The 16,190-nt window shown below is 45.5% G+C and overlaps 1 protein-coding gene across 1 annotated transcript; it reads left to right on the forward strand.

Moving 5' to 3' along the window:
- Positions 1 to 2,903: 2,903 nt before the first annotated feature.
- Positions 2,904 to 16,190, forward strand: LOC143332729 (alpha-1A adrenergic receptor-like). Its single transcript, XM_076750490.1, has 5 exons — positions 2,904 to 3,983; positions 5,339 to 5,590; positions 6,225 to 6,618; positions 13,737 to 13,858; positions 14,020 to 16,190. Exons 1-5 carry the CDS (start codon positions 3,663 to 3,665, stop codon positions 14,320 to 14,322), a joined length of 1,392 nt encoding a protein of 463 aa, XP_076606605.1. The 5' UTR covers positions 2,904 to 3,662; the 3' UTR covers positions 14,323 to 16,190.

Consider the following 16,190-nt stretch of genomic DNA (forward strand, 5'->3'; position numbering starts at 1 on the left):
TGTCTGCCTGTCTGTCTGTTCAGACTGAGGCATCTCAGCAGTTGTTTGATGGACTCTGTGTTGTTGTAGTCACGTTATTGATCATGTGCTTGTCAGCGCCCCCCTCAGGTCACTTGTTAACGTGTGCAGTCTTTAATGAGCTCTGCTGTGAGGATGTTTGTCTGCGAGCTGCTGCTGTGAGGCCTGCAGGTGATACTGAACAGTTACTGAACACACACACACAAACACACACACACACACACAATCACAAGGTCGTGTGTACATAATTTATGGGTACATTTCATGAACTTACATTCATTTCCTGGAGAGTTACTCTAACCTTAAACCCTAGTCTGCATCCTAAAATGTAATGTGTTGTCTGTCTTTCTGTCTGTCTCTTTCTCTCTGTCACAGAGAGACACAGAGACACAGAACATCCCTGTAGCCATAGAAACTGTCTCCTGCCAGTCAGACGCAGCTGACTGATGTGACGGCATTCATTTGAATGAACTGTTTGTGTTGTTTCTCACTCTGGCCCTGATTGTGTGAACCAGTGGCTGCTGTATCCTCTCGGGTGTGAACTAGTGGCTGCTGTGTCCTCTCGGGTTTGAACCAGTGGCTGCTGTGTCCTCTCGGATGTGAACCAGTGGCTGCTGTGTCCCCTCAGGTGTGAGGCAGTGGCTGCTGTATGCTCTCGGATGTGAACCAGTGGCTGCTGTGTCCTCTCGGGTTTGAACCAGAGGCTGCTGTGTCCTCTTGGGTTTGAACCAGAGGCTGCTGTGTCCTCTCGGGTTTGAACCAGTGGCTGCTGTGTCCTCTTGGGTGTGAACCAGTGGCTGCTGTGTCCTCTCGGGTTTGAACCAGAGGCTGCTGTGTCCTCTCGGGTTTGAACCAGTGGCTGCTGTGTCCTCTTGGGTGTGAACCAGTGGCTGCTGTGTCCTCTCGGGTTTGAACCAGTGGCTGCTGTGTCCTCTCGGGTGTGAACCTGAGTTTCAGTCTGTGAGGAAACAGACGAGTGTGTGAAAAGTGTCTCAGTTAGCAGCGCTGTACGAACGCTGCAGAAGACACAGCTCGATGTCACATGGACACAAACTTTCTATGTCATCAATCCTGCTGAAGTTCATCCACTGAGACATTTGACCCAAAGAAAAACCAATGAAAGGACACGAACTCACAGTCCGCGGAGGTCACATGACACCTAGCATGCTAACACATTAGCTCGCTATCTTTACTACCCCTGTCAGTCACATGACCCTGTCAATACAAAACTCAACACCTCTGAAATAAAACGATGACTCATCAGTGAGACTCTCTGCCCACCTGAGGATCTTTGCTCTGATTGGCTGTCACACTTTCTACACAACAGGACCTCAATGAGAGGTTATTATTGATCTGCTGCCAACAGCATGGTGCACATTTCTGACTGATCTGAAAATAGACACACACACACACACACACACACACACACACGCACACACACTGTGCTTACTGATGTCTGTATTCTATTTATCTATTTCTGTATTAAGTATTATTATTGTATTATATATTATATCTGTATTATTACTGTATTATTTATTATTACTGTATTATGTATTATTTGGTAGTATTACTGCATTATGTATTATTACTGTGTTATTTATTATGTTTTGCTGTTAAGTGATGAGACGCTGAAGCAGGAAGTGACCCATTGGCATGTATCAGCTCCCAGTCATCACTGAACACATTTCTAATGGGATTCATTGCTTCATGTGTAGTAACACCTGGGAGAAGAACGGAACGATGATGATGAGCATTATGAGGACTGAAGAAGATTGTGAGGTCTTCCTGATGTGCGGCCGTCTGGATCCTCACCTGTTGTCAGAGACTCACACCTAGAATCCTCCTCCTGCTGGTTTTGGTTTGGGCCTCCTGAGGCAGACCAGCTGATGGCACCTCCTCAGGTATGTCCTCCATCTGTTTGGCCCTCCAAAGATTGAGGCCGGGCCTGAACAGAGCTGCCGACGCCATGTTTCGTACTAAGAAGGGCGGGTCTTTGGAGCTAACAGGTGACTCACTTCAGCTGTTTGAAATATTTCAACAAGGAATTTTCAGAACAAGAAAATTTTCATCTGAACATTTATCCTTTTCTGATTAAGTACGGTGGCCCAGAAGTGCCAAACACAACACAAAAAACAAGAAACAAAAGCAACTTTTCACAGAATGTTACAAAGGCCGAGTCAAAGTCCAGCTCTGATCCAGAATCTGCTCCACTGTTTGAAAACTGTGTCATGTGACCAGCTTGAACTGATTTGCCAGGAGGAATCATGGAAAATAACCCAAAACAGATCCTGATACTCTGTTATTGAAGCAAAAGGTGGCTCCACTGAGTTCTGCTGTGTGGGGGTCAAATACTGAGACAGTTTTCATTTGCGTTCATTAATTTTTAATTTTTCTTTGAACTTACTTAAAATTACTTTTGCCTCCTAAAACAATCAGTTACAACAATAAAACTACTGAATGGAAAGATACGTTTAGAAAATTTCATTTGCAATTCAAAGAAATCTGACAAACTTTTTGGAAGCAGCTGTAAATCTCTGTTTACATGTTGTTTTTGCACCTTCAGGCCACCACACTTATTTATATCCTGTATTATGAAAACAGTATTTTAACTGCCAAATGTTTCAGCTCAGAATGTTCTGCAGTAAGAAGACAGATTTTGTCACAAAATCTAGCTGTTAGTGCTAAAACTTGTGTATGGTGGCCTGGAAGTGCAAAAACACAACATTTAAAAAAACAAAACCCAACATTTCAGAAAATGCATGTGAAATGAAAACACAACATATGATAAAAATAAACAAAATGTTCATGTGTTTTTAGCTCAGTTCGCCAAACTGCATGACTGAACGATGAGAAAATATGTTTAATTAGAAAAAGCTGCGTTTTCTGAGGAAACTCCACCGCGAGCTAACGGCCAGTTTCAGCCATAGTGTTATTTTTGCACCTCAGAACCACCATACTTACAACCTGCTTAGACTATACTGCATTAAGTCTGGAGAGACAGACAGGCAGACAGAGAGACAGCGAGAGAGAGAGACACTAACAGGCAGAGCGAGAGAGAGAGAGAGAGTGAGTCAGTGTCTCTCTCCCACCGTGAGAGAAAGATGTCGCGGTTTGTGTCTCTCTTTCCTTTTTTTCTCCTCTTTCGAAACTTTCCCACATTAAACACTTGGACCATAAAAGGACACGGCCATCTTTGACCCGCTCCTCAATCGCCACTTTAACCCGAGGAGGAGCTCTACCGGCCGGCGGGATGAGCGCGAGCTGACCCGGACTTCCACCTGCTGCTGCTCCGCGCGCCTGCCGCGCAAACCGAGCCCGGCGCGAGCGCTGCTCTCGGCCATGGCGCTGAATCGAAGGCACGAGCGTTGTCAGGGTCTCTTTTCAGGGATTTTCTACGAAAAATAGTCGTATTTTTCAAACATTACGGAGCCGAGAAAACCGCAAAACTATCCTGAGAGATACTAAAGAGGGAAAATGAAAAAAACTCATGTGTTGCGGCTGTTTTTGCGCCAGAATCCCCCAAAGTAAGTAACGGTTAAAGTACATTTAGTATTAATAGTCCTGTTTGAGGGTTTAATAGAACCGCCACCTCCGGAGAAACCGTTTTTGCACCTTGGACCACCTCAGACTGAGACCCCCTCACCATGAGTCTGTGGACCAACCGATCCTCCGCGGATCTTTACGCCGAGACGCAGCCGCCGCTTCTCGGCTCCAACTCGTCCGTCAACCGCACCGACGGCTCACAGCACCACGGCGCCGCCCCGCTGGACCTGAGCCGGGCGGTGCCGGTGGGCATGGTGCTGGCCTTCTTCATCATGTTCGCCATCGTGGGGAACATCCTAGTCATCCTGTCGGTGGTCTGTAACCGACACCTGCGGATCCCCACCAACTACTTCATCATCAACCTGGCCATCGCGGACCTGCTGCTGGGAACCACCGTGCTGCCGGTGTCCGCCACGCTGGAGGTCAGTGCGGAGCGCGATCTCTGATCGATCCGTTATTGATCATTGAATGACAACAAGTGGAGATGTTCACGTTTTCAGGTGAAAGGAAAGACAGAAAGAATGGCGCCTAAAGAGAGAAAGAAACGAGGAAGGAATAATTCATTGATTATTTAGAAATAATTCATTGATTAGTCATTGTTTGTCTGTTATATGATATTTGCTGTTTCTCTGTAAAATGCAGATGTCTGAATATGAAGATGTTGTCTTGGTTATTTTGGTGTTTGTTTTAACATTTTCGTGACTAAACGATCAATAAATTAATTTAAAAGTCATTTATGACTCACACAGTAGACAGTTATGAGGCAGGGGGACAGGAAAAGTGAAGATGAAGGAAAAAGGGAATCAATCTACCGAAGTGATGAAGAAGAGGGACAAAATCAACAAACTGAACATGAATAAAGAGACATTTTGTCTCAGAGTTCATCAGTATTTCAGTTTTCTGCTTCGTCATTATTGATCTGCTGATCTGTCAGCAGTTTGATAATTAATAGCATTAAAATGTCAAAGTTCACCTGACAGCAGGTGTGAACGTTCATGCTTCGACTGGATAAAAATATCACAATATCACCATTTATCTCGATGATTTCACACCTGTGTTCATGGAGCACTGACACTCAGGTGAAGCTACAACGTTAAATACAGTAAAAACAGCAGAAACTGAAGCTGATTGGTTCTTAGAAGTGAAGACAGGAAGTGACTTGACATGTCTGTGTCTCAGCGCTTTCAGGTTTTAAATTCTGAGATTTTTCCTGATGAAGACCTAAAAGTTGTTCATTCCTTCAGCCCCAAGGTTAAGCCACAGGAGGTGCTGTTTGTAGCTTCAGTCAGACATTTTTGTCCTTTTTTTGGTCATCACTGATTTTTGAGGATACTTTCAGATTTTCGTGCCCTCTGCTGCTGGAAGTCGGTAACTGCGACTAAACTTTGCTCAGACTGTCGATCGCCTGTCAATCAGTTCTCAAATGAACCATTAAACAGACAGAGGTGATACAACCCAACATACACATCACAGTATTACAAAAATAAAAGAATCTTCCACTCTAAGCATGATTCTGCCTCTTTTCATTCGATTAACGACGTAAAAGAATGTATCTTCACAAAGATAAAAATTAGACGTCCCTATTGGCTCCAAACACGAACGAAACTTCTTTAAAATAAACCAAAGCAGACGCATTTTGTCTCCTGTTGGATCTAAAGATGTGAAAATGAAGGTCGTGCCGTAAGAAGTGAAAGGTTCCCTCTGAGATGTATGAAAAGTAAAAAAATCTCCTCTAAACTGAAGAGGAAGTGACCTCACACACTTCCTGTCCCTGCAGATTTTGGATTACTGGGTGTTTGGTCGGATCTTCTGTGACATCTGGGCGGCGGTGGATGTCCTGTGCTGCACGGCATCCATCATGTCTCTGTGCGTCATCTCCATCGACCGCTACATCGGCGTCCGCTATCCGCTGCAGTACCCGATGATCGTCACCGAGAAGCGGGCGCTGCTCGCCATGTTAGGCGTCTGGGTTCTCGCCATCATCATCTCCATCGGCCCGCTGCTGGGCTGGAAGCAGCCGCCGTCACAGGTACTGAACCAAAGCACTTCATCCCTGAAACACCTTCATCGAGGCTCCTGCAGCCAATCACAGAACCCCTGACTGACCATAACCTTAAACGAGGAAGTAAAGTTTTTAGGTCCACAGAGATTCTGTGAGCACTTCCTGTCTGGCTGAAAACTTCTTCCTGTCAAAAATCAGGAAGTCAGAAGCCGTCAAAGGTTTTCTCTTTAAATATGTTTTTTCTGTCCAGAAGTCCAGAAGTCCCTTCACTCATTGAACATTTTGATTCCATCTTCACTGAAGAACTTGTTTGTTTTGAACATGTTTGAAGGATCCGCAGCATGTGTGATCAGAGATCAGCTGCTCCAGAGCTTTCAGTCGCATCACATGATCGTCCTCAGCAGGTGGCGGTTCAGATGAATTAATTTCCATTCATTTAAAAGATTCTCGTCCACTTCTCGTTGGCTTAAAGGCAGAGATTAAAAGTTGACAGGAAGATCATGTAACACAGTTGAAAGCTCCAGAACAGCTACAAAACAGACCTTGTGGTCTCATTGTTGGGTCAAAAGTCGTTCTCAGAGCAGGTTTTTGGTTTTCAGATTGCTCTTTGATCTTGTTTCTGCTGCGTGAGGAAACTAAAGGTAACTTGTGTGCCCTGCAGGACGACACGGTTTGTCTCATCACTGAGGAACCGTTCTACGCCCTCTTCTCCTCGCTCGGTTCCTTCTACATCCCACTGGCGGTCATCCTCGCCATGTACTTCCGTGTCTACATTGTGGCCAAACGCACCACCAAGAACCTGGAGGCCGGCGTGATGAAGGAGCGTCAGGAGGACTCCAACGAGCTGACCCTGAGGATCCACTGCCGGAACCAGCAGATCCAGGAGCTATGCCCCGCCTCCAAGCCCGGGGGAGGCGGGGCCTCGGCCGCACGCAGCACGCTCACCGTCAAACTGCTGAAGTTCTCCAGAGAGAAGAAAGCAGCCAAGACGCTGGGCGTGGTGGTGGGCATGTTCATCCTCTGCTGGCTGCCGTTCTTCCTGGCTCTGCCCATCGGTACGTTCAATGTCTTTAATCCTTAAGTCCACATGGCTTCATCTGTCTCTGAGTTTGTCCCTTTAAACATCAAAGACAAGGTGATGTCTTCAAAGATATTCAGGTTATGGTCATAGAGAAATATTCACATTACAGAAGCTGGAACAAGTCATTGTATGCTGAAGAGTTTCCTGTCATCCACTAATCGATTAACTGATTAATGGACGAATTGTTTCAGATCACAAATTTCAAATTATGCTTGAGTTCCTTCACAGTCTGTGCAGACGACGTCCTCTGTCCTCAGAGTCTCAAAGACAAAGTCTTTAACAGGGAGACGATGGCAGGAAGGTGAGGAGGTGGTCACATGACCAGCAGCTCTGTGACGTGATGCCAGCCGTCTGCTGAGAGCAGCCAGTAACAGAGCTCACTTCTACTGCCACCATGGCGTCGAGATGTGGAGCCACTCTGCGCCGTTTCATTGGTCTCAGAGCTAGTGCACATAAAAAACAGGCGCATGCACGTGACGCCAACGTAAAGAACCGTGAGCGTGAAAGCGTCATGCTCCTCGTGAACAAACGGAGCTGTGAGGAGCACACATTGAGCCTCCCTACAGGAGGAGGTGCCACAGTGACTGTTGTCTCCTCCTGTCCTGTCGTCTGCCCGTCAAGGCCACAAGTGTTCGTGGGTAATTCTCACTGGCGCTTTAGACTACTGTTGTCGTCATGCCCTGAACACAGCACCGCATTTTAACCTCAGAACTCAACTTTAACAAGAGTTTTAAATAAAAACCAAACAAACTGATGGTGATGAGCTGAGGGACATGTCCTCCACTGCTGTCAGCAGCCAATCAGCAGAGAGGATTACACACCATTAGACGACGCACAAAGACAGTGAAACATGAGTCATACAGGTACAACATCTTATGTTTAGATCAATGAAAAAATATTTGGAACTGAGACCACGAGGACATGAGGGACTAAAATACACAAACTGAGTCCAGAAGTCAAACATTTGACCAAACTGTGGACTCTGAGTGAGCTGGACAGGTTCTGCCTCAGGGACAGTCCAAATGTCCACAGCGGCCTAAAAGCTTCTCTTCAGAGTTCAGTTATGTAACGCTCACTCTGAGCCTTCCTCTTATATTGACTCATTTCACTGGTAGGACAGTTTGTCTTGCCACCACAGTACTCATCACCTCCAGGTGTGTGGAGGTCACCTGTGAGTTTCAGTGTTTCTGTGGAGTCAGAACAAGGTGAAGGTGTGACAGGACGCACCTTCAGCTTCTGACGCTGAGTAAACGTATTCAGCGTTTGTTTTGTGAAGCAGCTCGTCACTTGTACAGTCTGATGTTTCACTCTTTGATGCTGTGGGACAGGTAATAATTCCACCTGGTGTTGATCACTGAGCTCATGGTGGATGCCGTATATTCACAGTGTTTCTGATCCTGTATGTAGACGATGTGGACAACATATTAGAATCACCTCTCAGCATGATGCAGTCCAGTTCAACATCACCTCATGGTATCAGGAGGCCGAGCCACCTCAACGTCTCCGTCTTCCTTCATCAGAATATTTACCAGTTACTCTCTCCAGTCTGACCAGTTACTCGCTACAAACCCGGCTCAGAAACCAGTGCCTTCCCACCAGCAGTAAGACAGCTGAAGCTAGCTGCTAGCATATCCCAAGCCGTCATTTCTAAAACTGACGGAAAATAAATGAATTCAGCGCTAATTTTCACAGCGAAGCATCGACATGTGGCGTCTCCTCCTTCACAGCGCCGTGAGTCCAGCAGTGTCTCACCATCAAAGACAGCCCATTTGTTTGAATGTCGATGACATCCTCCACCATCTAAGTGTGACTGATGGTGAGATTTGTTTTTTTCAGATTTTAAATATTTAGCTTGAACAGTGATGCTTCACATCCTGAGTCACCGACCAATCAGCAGCCAGAGTTTGTAGGACAAACCTCAGAAATGACTCCTGGTTTCTCTGAGCGCTCACAGTGACAGACAGGAGATCAGTGCAGAAGTAAAAGGCCGGAAGTTCTGTTTTTTCTTTATTTTCTGTCATGGCTTTCCCACAACAAGGACGATGGATTGACGCCAGACATTCCCCCCGGCTGATACCACAGATTAGAGCTGAGCCCGCTCGGATTAGTCCAGCTGGACAGGAAGACGTCTCTGTTCATAAATACTGAGCAGACTGTGTCAAAGCCAGTGAATCCCAGCAAAGACTGACCTGAGATCTGCCAGAGCAGAGCCAGTCAGACCTCAGAACAGTGACTATTCTGAGGTCAGATTGTTCTGAAATCTGACTGTTCTGAGATCTGTTCTGAGGTCTTAAGCATTGAACCTAAGCACAACCAAAGTACTTTAAACTAGACTGTAACTGGGCAGAGCTAAACACTAACACCGACATACTAACATCCTGATGTTCAGCAGGTTTGATGTTCACACATCACTTAACACAGAGTGCAGCTGAGTCTGATGGGAAAGTCATCAGTTCTGCAGGTGTTTGGTCATAAACCAAAGTGTTGGACACACTAACATGTTGACCTGATGGTGGCGCTACATGAACAGTCTGAGGATCACTTAAATTCTTCCAGTTTATCCTGAGGGGAACATGAACGTCTGAACCGCTTTTATCACCATCAATCCATCAGCTGCTGAGACGTTTGAGTGTCAACAGAGTTCAGGACAGACCGTACAGGAACCACAAACTCATTAAAATGAAAAAACACAAGTTCAGAGCTGAGCAGCTGATGCCCCCCCCACCCACCCACCCAAAAATTGATGACTCAGAAACCCCCAAACCCAATCTCTGATCTCTCAAAGTAAACTCAGGGATCAAACCAAGAATATGTTTTTCCCCAACCTCTCAAGAAAGAATCTGTAAAGGAGAAGGAACGAGACGCTCAAACAGGAAACATGGAGGGGACTGAAATCAGTCACTCTAATGAGACGCTGTTGCTCTGCTTCTTCATCTCTTTGAATTAGCCGTTGGACTTCACAGCGTAACAGTTTGTGTTTGATGAACTGTTACCTCTTCGTTGATAGCTGATATTTCCCTCCTATCAGAAAATCCCGCCTTCATGAACTCAGCTGGACTCTTGATTTCCTAAAAAGGTTTCTGGAGAAGTTCCTGTTGAATCTTGTCTGAAGTCAGCTCTCACCCTCAAACAGCAGCCATTATAGCATCGACTCACTCCAAGTTTTTGAATGTTACAGAGACCAAATGAAGGAATACCCACAATCCCTCTGACTACAGGAGACCTTTGGACCACGGCAGATTTCATAAGAGAGAGAATGAAGTGTTTAATATTAGCCGTGAGTCGAGTGAGCCTTTGATGCTCAGAGAAACAGTCCTGTGATCAGAGGATTTGACCTGTTGATTCAGAGAAACTGATCCTCCGCCGCTCTCAGCCTAAAGATGGTGATGTTTGTGTCCAGAGGCGGAATCTGTCAAACGTCTCAGGAGGAAATCGGGACTTGTTTTTGGAGCTGTGTTCAGGATGAGGAGTACTTTTTTAACGCACCAAATGCCGTCTGTATTTACATGACGCCTGCTTAAAGTGGGTGAAGTCTGACTGATGGTCTCTGTCCCGCAGGTCTGAGGCTGCTGGTCAAACCTCGTATCTCCTCACTGAGTTTCATGTATTTCACAGAAAAGCTCCAATAGTTAAGAAAAAAGCTCGTATTTCCACCGTGCATTTCCAAAAACTGTGTGACATCAGTGAAATGACTTTCTTCAGCTGTCAGGAAGTGAACTGAGTAAACAGGAAGAGTTCATGACATCTGAGGACATGAAGCCCAGGTAAAACTCAGGTGTCGCACAGGTGAGTCCAGAGAGCTGCTGCCTGAATTTTCAGCTATAGAGTCGAAGATCCTTCAGGATTATTAGAACAGACTTCCAAGTTGAATTTGGCCTCATATTTCTGTTCAGTTAGGTTCATACACATGATGATGACGATGATAAAAAGTCACTTCTGTACTGACTTCATAATTTTATAAAATGCTGAGAGTCTCAGTGATGCAGCTTCGTCTTTTTGCTGAGTCATGATCTGCACTGCGTCTTCAGTAAATCAGCCGTGCAGACAGACAGACGGAGGGGTGGACGGACTGAACCTCCTCTGTTTTGTTTGAAAGCTGCCGTCTGCATGACTGCTCTGATGTCCTGAGCTGCTTTAAAGCTGCAGACGCTCAGAATAGGACTGAAGCTCCAACAGGAAGCAAAGCTTCAGCCCCTGCTGCATCCTAATGAACGCCCAGACAAACCAGAGTCCAGTTTGTTGTTTGTCTTTGTCCAGTTTGTTCGAATGGTCAAACAAAGAGAACACGTCAGACAGGTGAAACCAGGAGAAGCTCTGATGTGTCTGAGGAAAAACACTCGACTTACTTTAAGTCCTTTAAGTCCAAGTCAGACCTGAAACATGTCTGCGACTCGTCAACACCACTCATGTCTGTTTGATTTCAAACCACGTCAGATAAATTAGCTTCAGGTAGATCAATGAAAGAGTCCGAGTGCAGCTGACAGGATGAGTTGAAGTTCACGGATGATTTGACGTTTTGGGCGAAAGACAGAAAGAATAACGTCTTCACGTCTTATGATCCTCTGCTGATGCTCCGTCAGATGTTATGAAAGGCAGCAGAATAAAAATGTTTAAACTGTACTCATGATACAGAACTCTGTGGACCAGGTTCCAGATTCCCCTGAGCACTGAGGCTGCGTCCTGTAACATCCAGCAGTCCTGTCATGTCATACGTATCTGCTGGATCTGTAGAGGAAGGAACAAGATTAAACGTCCGTGATCTTGGGACTGAAACTGAATTCAGTGAAAAATGCAAGCTGATTTGAAGGTGCGTCACATAAAAACACCAGAGAAGAAGAGTGAAAGTGTGACAGCTGTGGCGAGGCTCCGGACTGCAGCCAGAAACCGTTAACAGCGAATATATTTACATGAAGAACGTGGCAGCGACCCAGACGCCATTAACCCGGATCCTCTGCGTTCAGGAGGGAGAATCACCAAACTTGGAGATACGTGTTTTTTACAGGACAGTAATACATCACTGTCAGGTGTCACATGTTTTTCCCATGACAGATTCTTCATATATAGTCAGAGAGTGCAGCCTGAGGCACAGGATGGCCTTACAAGTCCATGCTGAGGGAGAAATAATCCTCCTGCTCCAGAGTTGGTGCTATCTGAAGAACATCAAAAACCTGATCCACCAAAATCCACTGAAATCCACCTAAGTCCACCGAAATCCACCTTAATCCTCTGAGAACCTCCAACATGCTGCAGATCACCTGCCTCATCTCCAGGTCACCACCGCTCTGACCCCAAGGAGGCAGGAGGCAAGGAGACCAGGGCAGGAAACAAGGAGAGGAGAGAAGAAGGTGCCAGGGACAGGAGGAGAGGAGACAAGGAGAGGAGGAGAGATGAGTGAAGAAGAGGAAAAGACACTGGATTGAACGATGCTGATGAAGAGTGTGAGGACAGGTACAGGTGGTACAGGTGTTACTCTACCTGTGGTTGTGCATCCTGTTTGTCTCCTCACCTTTTGTTGTCCTTCACCAGTGGAATCTGATGAGAGCGTTTCTGACTCCTCCTTCAGGGACTCACATGAGGAGGAGATGTTCATTTTGTCATTGGAGGAGAAGTTCTTGTTGTCAGGTGACAGAGGTCAGAGGTCAGACCTGTGGAATATTACATCATCCATCTGTGCTCTGTGCAGCCTTGATGACCCTCAGGTGTTCATAACCTCCAGGTGAAATAATCGGAGCGAGCTCATCGGTTATCAGCTGAGAAAGAATCAAACTTCTGTAAACTTCTCTAAACTTTCAGAATCTTATTCTGGCAGAAAACCTTCTGCACCTGTTTGCTGCTTTCAGACTGCACAAAGTCTGACCCATGACGGTGGACTTCGGCCAATCACAGGCCAGTTCAGAGAGAGGACATTCCTATTGGCTCTTCGACTGGCGCAGATATGTGTACACGTTCCTTCAGAAGGTCGAGGTCTGATCTGTCATAGACATCTTTGAACGCTTTGAGCAGCTTGTGATGAGAACGAAACACCTGAAGACCAGAGAGCCGAAATATTCATTCGTGATGATGCAAATAAAGGCAACGCTTTTTCATAAAGGATCCTATCAGTCGTGTTGGCCAGTAGGTAGCAGTAAAACTAGCTGTTCAACTGGGAACAAGACAGAAACAACGGGACGTTTTAGAAATACTGTCTGCAGGAAACAGGAAGCTGAAAACTGTGCTGTCCAGGAAACGAGTAACGCAAGGAGGAAGTACAAAGACGCAAATGTCTGAATGATGAGGGACTGTCACATCACGGTGTTACCATCTGTCACATGATGTTCTGTTACGTTCCGTCACCTTCTGCTAACTCTCTCTCAGTTTTGGGTTCCAGTCCTGGTCTGTGGTGTTGATGGGGTCATGAGACAGTGTCCTATAGATATGTGTCCTATCGGTATGTGTCCTATTGATGAAGATCAGATGGTTTATCGGCTCCAAACAGGAATGATCATGAGTATTTTGGTGATTGATTGATTATTGATTTGATTTGATTATTATGTTGTTGCCCTTTCTCTTCAGTGTGTGTGTGTTAGTTTGACTGTTTGTACTTTGACATCACTGATGAGGTCACTGGTTAATACCCTCCAGCCAATCACAACCAAGCGTTCTGTGTATTAGCAAACTTTAAAGCTGCAGCAGAAGCTCCTGAAGATGATGATGAAGATGGTGATGCTGTGGTGCTGTGGTGAACATTGCCCCCCGGTGGTGAACCTCAGTACCTGCACATTAAACAGTTTATACATTCAAAGATGATATCAAATCACAGCTTTTCCAGCTCTTCCTGATGCTGTGTTCAAGGACACTCCACCATCTGAGACTCATGAACACATTCTCCATCTTTCAGTGTTCATGTTCTGACTTCCTTTTCAAACCATAAAAGAATAAAAAACACCTTGAACGTTGTGTGAAGACCAGATTGGAGGTTTGGAAGCATCAGAGAAGGTGACAGCAGAGTCACTTCCTGTTTACTGCAGAGCACTGAATCTACCGTCCACCATTTTAATTGAGTGTATAAATACTTCCTTGCTAAAAATTCACAGTGTTTGTTTGTGTGTTCAGGCTCATTCAACAGCAGCCTGCGTCCTCCAGAAACCTTCTTCAAAGTCATTTTCTGGTTGGGATACTTCAACAGCTGCCTGAATCCCATTATCTACCCCTGCTACAGCCGCGAATTCAAGCAGGTAATACTCATAGTACAGCCGGCACCACTCATAGTACTACAAAAAGTGTTGATACCACTGACAGTCCTGCCTGTTTGCTGCTGGAGTTAGCTGAGAGTTCCAGCAGGTGACTTTGGTGATGCATACTTGTTGGTCCTCGTTGATTCTTCTTCTGTCTTCAGGCATTCATTCGGATCCTTCGCTGTCGTTGGAAGAAGAAGCGTCAGGGGTGGCAGGCGTATTACAACTACCGCTGCCAGCAGGGCTCCAACACCTCGTCCTTCCTGAACGGCAGCCAGCAGACGCTGTCCTCCATCAGCCCCAGCCCACGCTGCGTGGCCTCCAGACTCCGCCCCCAACCTTGGCCATCCTCCTCTGACCGAGAGCTGCTCCCCGGGTCGACGGGACAAGGCCGGCCCGGCCCCGTGTCCCCGCTCGCTAAGGATGCCGGGAAGGTGTTGGACGTCAGCGCGGGGCAGCGATGAAGGGTCAGAGCAAAGCGAAGAGGAGCGGCCTCAGAGGAATGCTAACTGACACACCTGCTGCCTCAGCTGGCCATGTCCCCGCACTGACAGGAAGTGATTTTAAAAACATGTGCAGGTCACTCAGGTGTGATATAGTTATGTCTGACCCCTCCTCCTCCTCAGCCTTAAGAATACACCTGTGAAACATGAGGAGCTCCTCACCTGGAGCAGCTGACATTTCAACACGTTTTATAGCACCTGATGTCTCAGCCAATCAGGAGTGTTCGCTGCACTGATGAAGCTTTTATCTCCAACACGAACTGAGACGAAGATTTAAAGAACAAAATGATGAACTTTTTCAATGAATCAGAAATTGAAATCAGTAATCAATAATCATCCAGAACTAACTGTAATGACAGACAGCGTCCGCCATCTTTCTTCAGTTATTTTGACGGGAAGTCCTTCAAATTTAGGTTTTAAAAGAAAATCGACAGAAAAATAAACTTAAAATATGTAGAAACATGAACCAAATTTGAAAGAACATGATTTACTGTCAACTAAGCTAACTCGCTAATGCCAGCCCAGCAAAGAGTGCAGTGAGCAGCAGTTAGCTTTTACTGTGGTGACACGTTGTCCCGTGTGTTTGGAGTGACCTTTGACAGGTGGACACTTTGTAAATATTACACCTTCACCTTCATCTACTGAGGAAATGACATCATCTGTGATGCAGACTGTCTGTAGAGGACATTCAGGTTTTCTCATCCAGACTTTGATCACAGCAGCATCTGGTGGACATTAGTGGAACTGCAGGTTAGTGTTTTTATATCTGTACTTACTGTGTGATCAAACTCTGAACACAGATAAATATTAAATATTCCAGCTGGTGTGTGTGTGTGTGTGTGTGTGTGTGTGTGTGTGTGTGTGTGTGTGTGTGTGTGTGTGTGTGCTCCTTCCTATAGCTTATTTAGTGGATATGCTCTTGTGCTGTGTTCTACTGAATCAGGATAGATCGATGCCTAAAAACATGTAAATTACACAGATTTGAAGTTGTCAGACCGTGCAGTTTTTCTGTTTTGATTGAGCTAAGCTAACAGTTTCCCCCTGCGTCTTTGTGCTAAGCTAAGCTAAGCATGTTCAGAGCTAATGTCTGAGCTGGAGATGAAAGACGATTTGACTAAATGTCAGTGTTCCTTTAATAATTGACAACATGAGTTTAAAGTGTCATAATTCCATATAATAATTCATCAGCGCTGCTGAACGTGACTGAAGTCACTGGAAGGTTCTGAGGCTGCAGACCAGTTTAAACTGGCTGCAGAAAAAAACTCATGTTTGTAAGTTTCTTCAGTACCACAGAGAATCAGTGAAAGTCTGTACATCCATGAGGACAATGCTAACGGAGCTGCTAACAGGAGCCGCTAGCGGAGCTCTTAACGGGAGCTGCTAACGGACCTGCTCACAGGAGCCATTAACGGAGCTGCTAAAGGGAGCCGCTAACGGCTACTTCAGCAGACAGTTTATGTCTGTTCGAAAGATCAGAACCTTCCTGTAGCTTTTGTTTCGTCCTCCTGATGGATTTAATTTGTTTCTATCATCACTGGTTCACATTTATGTTGGTGTTAGCATGGTAGCATCTATCAGAGTAGCAGCAACATTTTTGACTTAGAAGTCAAATTTGGCCGAGCTGAAAAAATCCAGCAGAAGGAAAATAGTTTTAAGTACGACAAATATATGGAAGCAGAGAATGTGACAAATAATCAGAGTTTTGAAATGATCTAAAATAATCTCACAGCCTGTAGTTTTATCTCATCTTTTGTGTTCATGTGACAAAAATGCATGCACATATCTGAACATGTGAGTTTGTAAAAAGTGTAATAAAGTTTTTGTAGCTG

The sequence above is a fragment of the Chaetodon auriga genome, chromosome 15 (genome assembly GCF_051107435.1).
Source record: "Chaetodon auriga isolate fChaAug3 chromosome 15, fChaAug3.hap1, whole genome shotgun sequence".
NCBI classification, from domain to species: Eukaryota; Metazoa; Chordata; class Actinopteri; order Chaetodontiformes; family Chaetodontidae; genus Chaetodon; species Chaetodon auriga.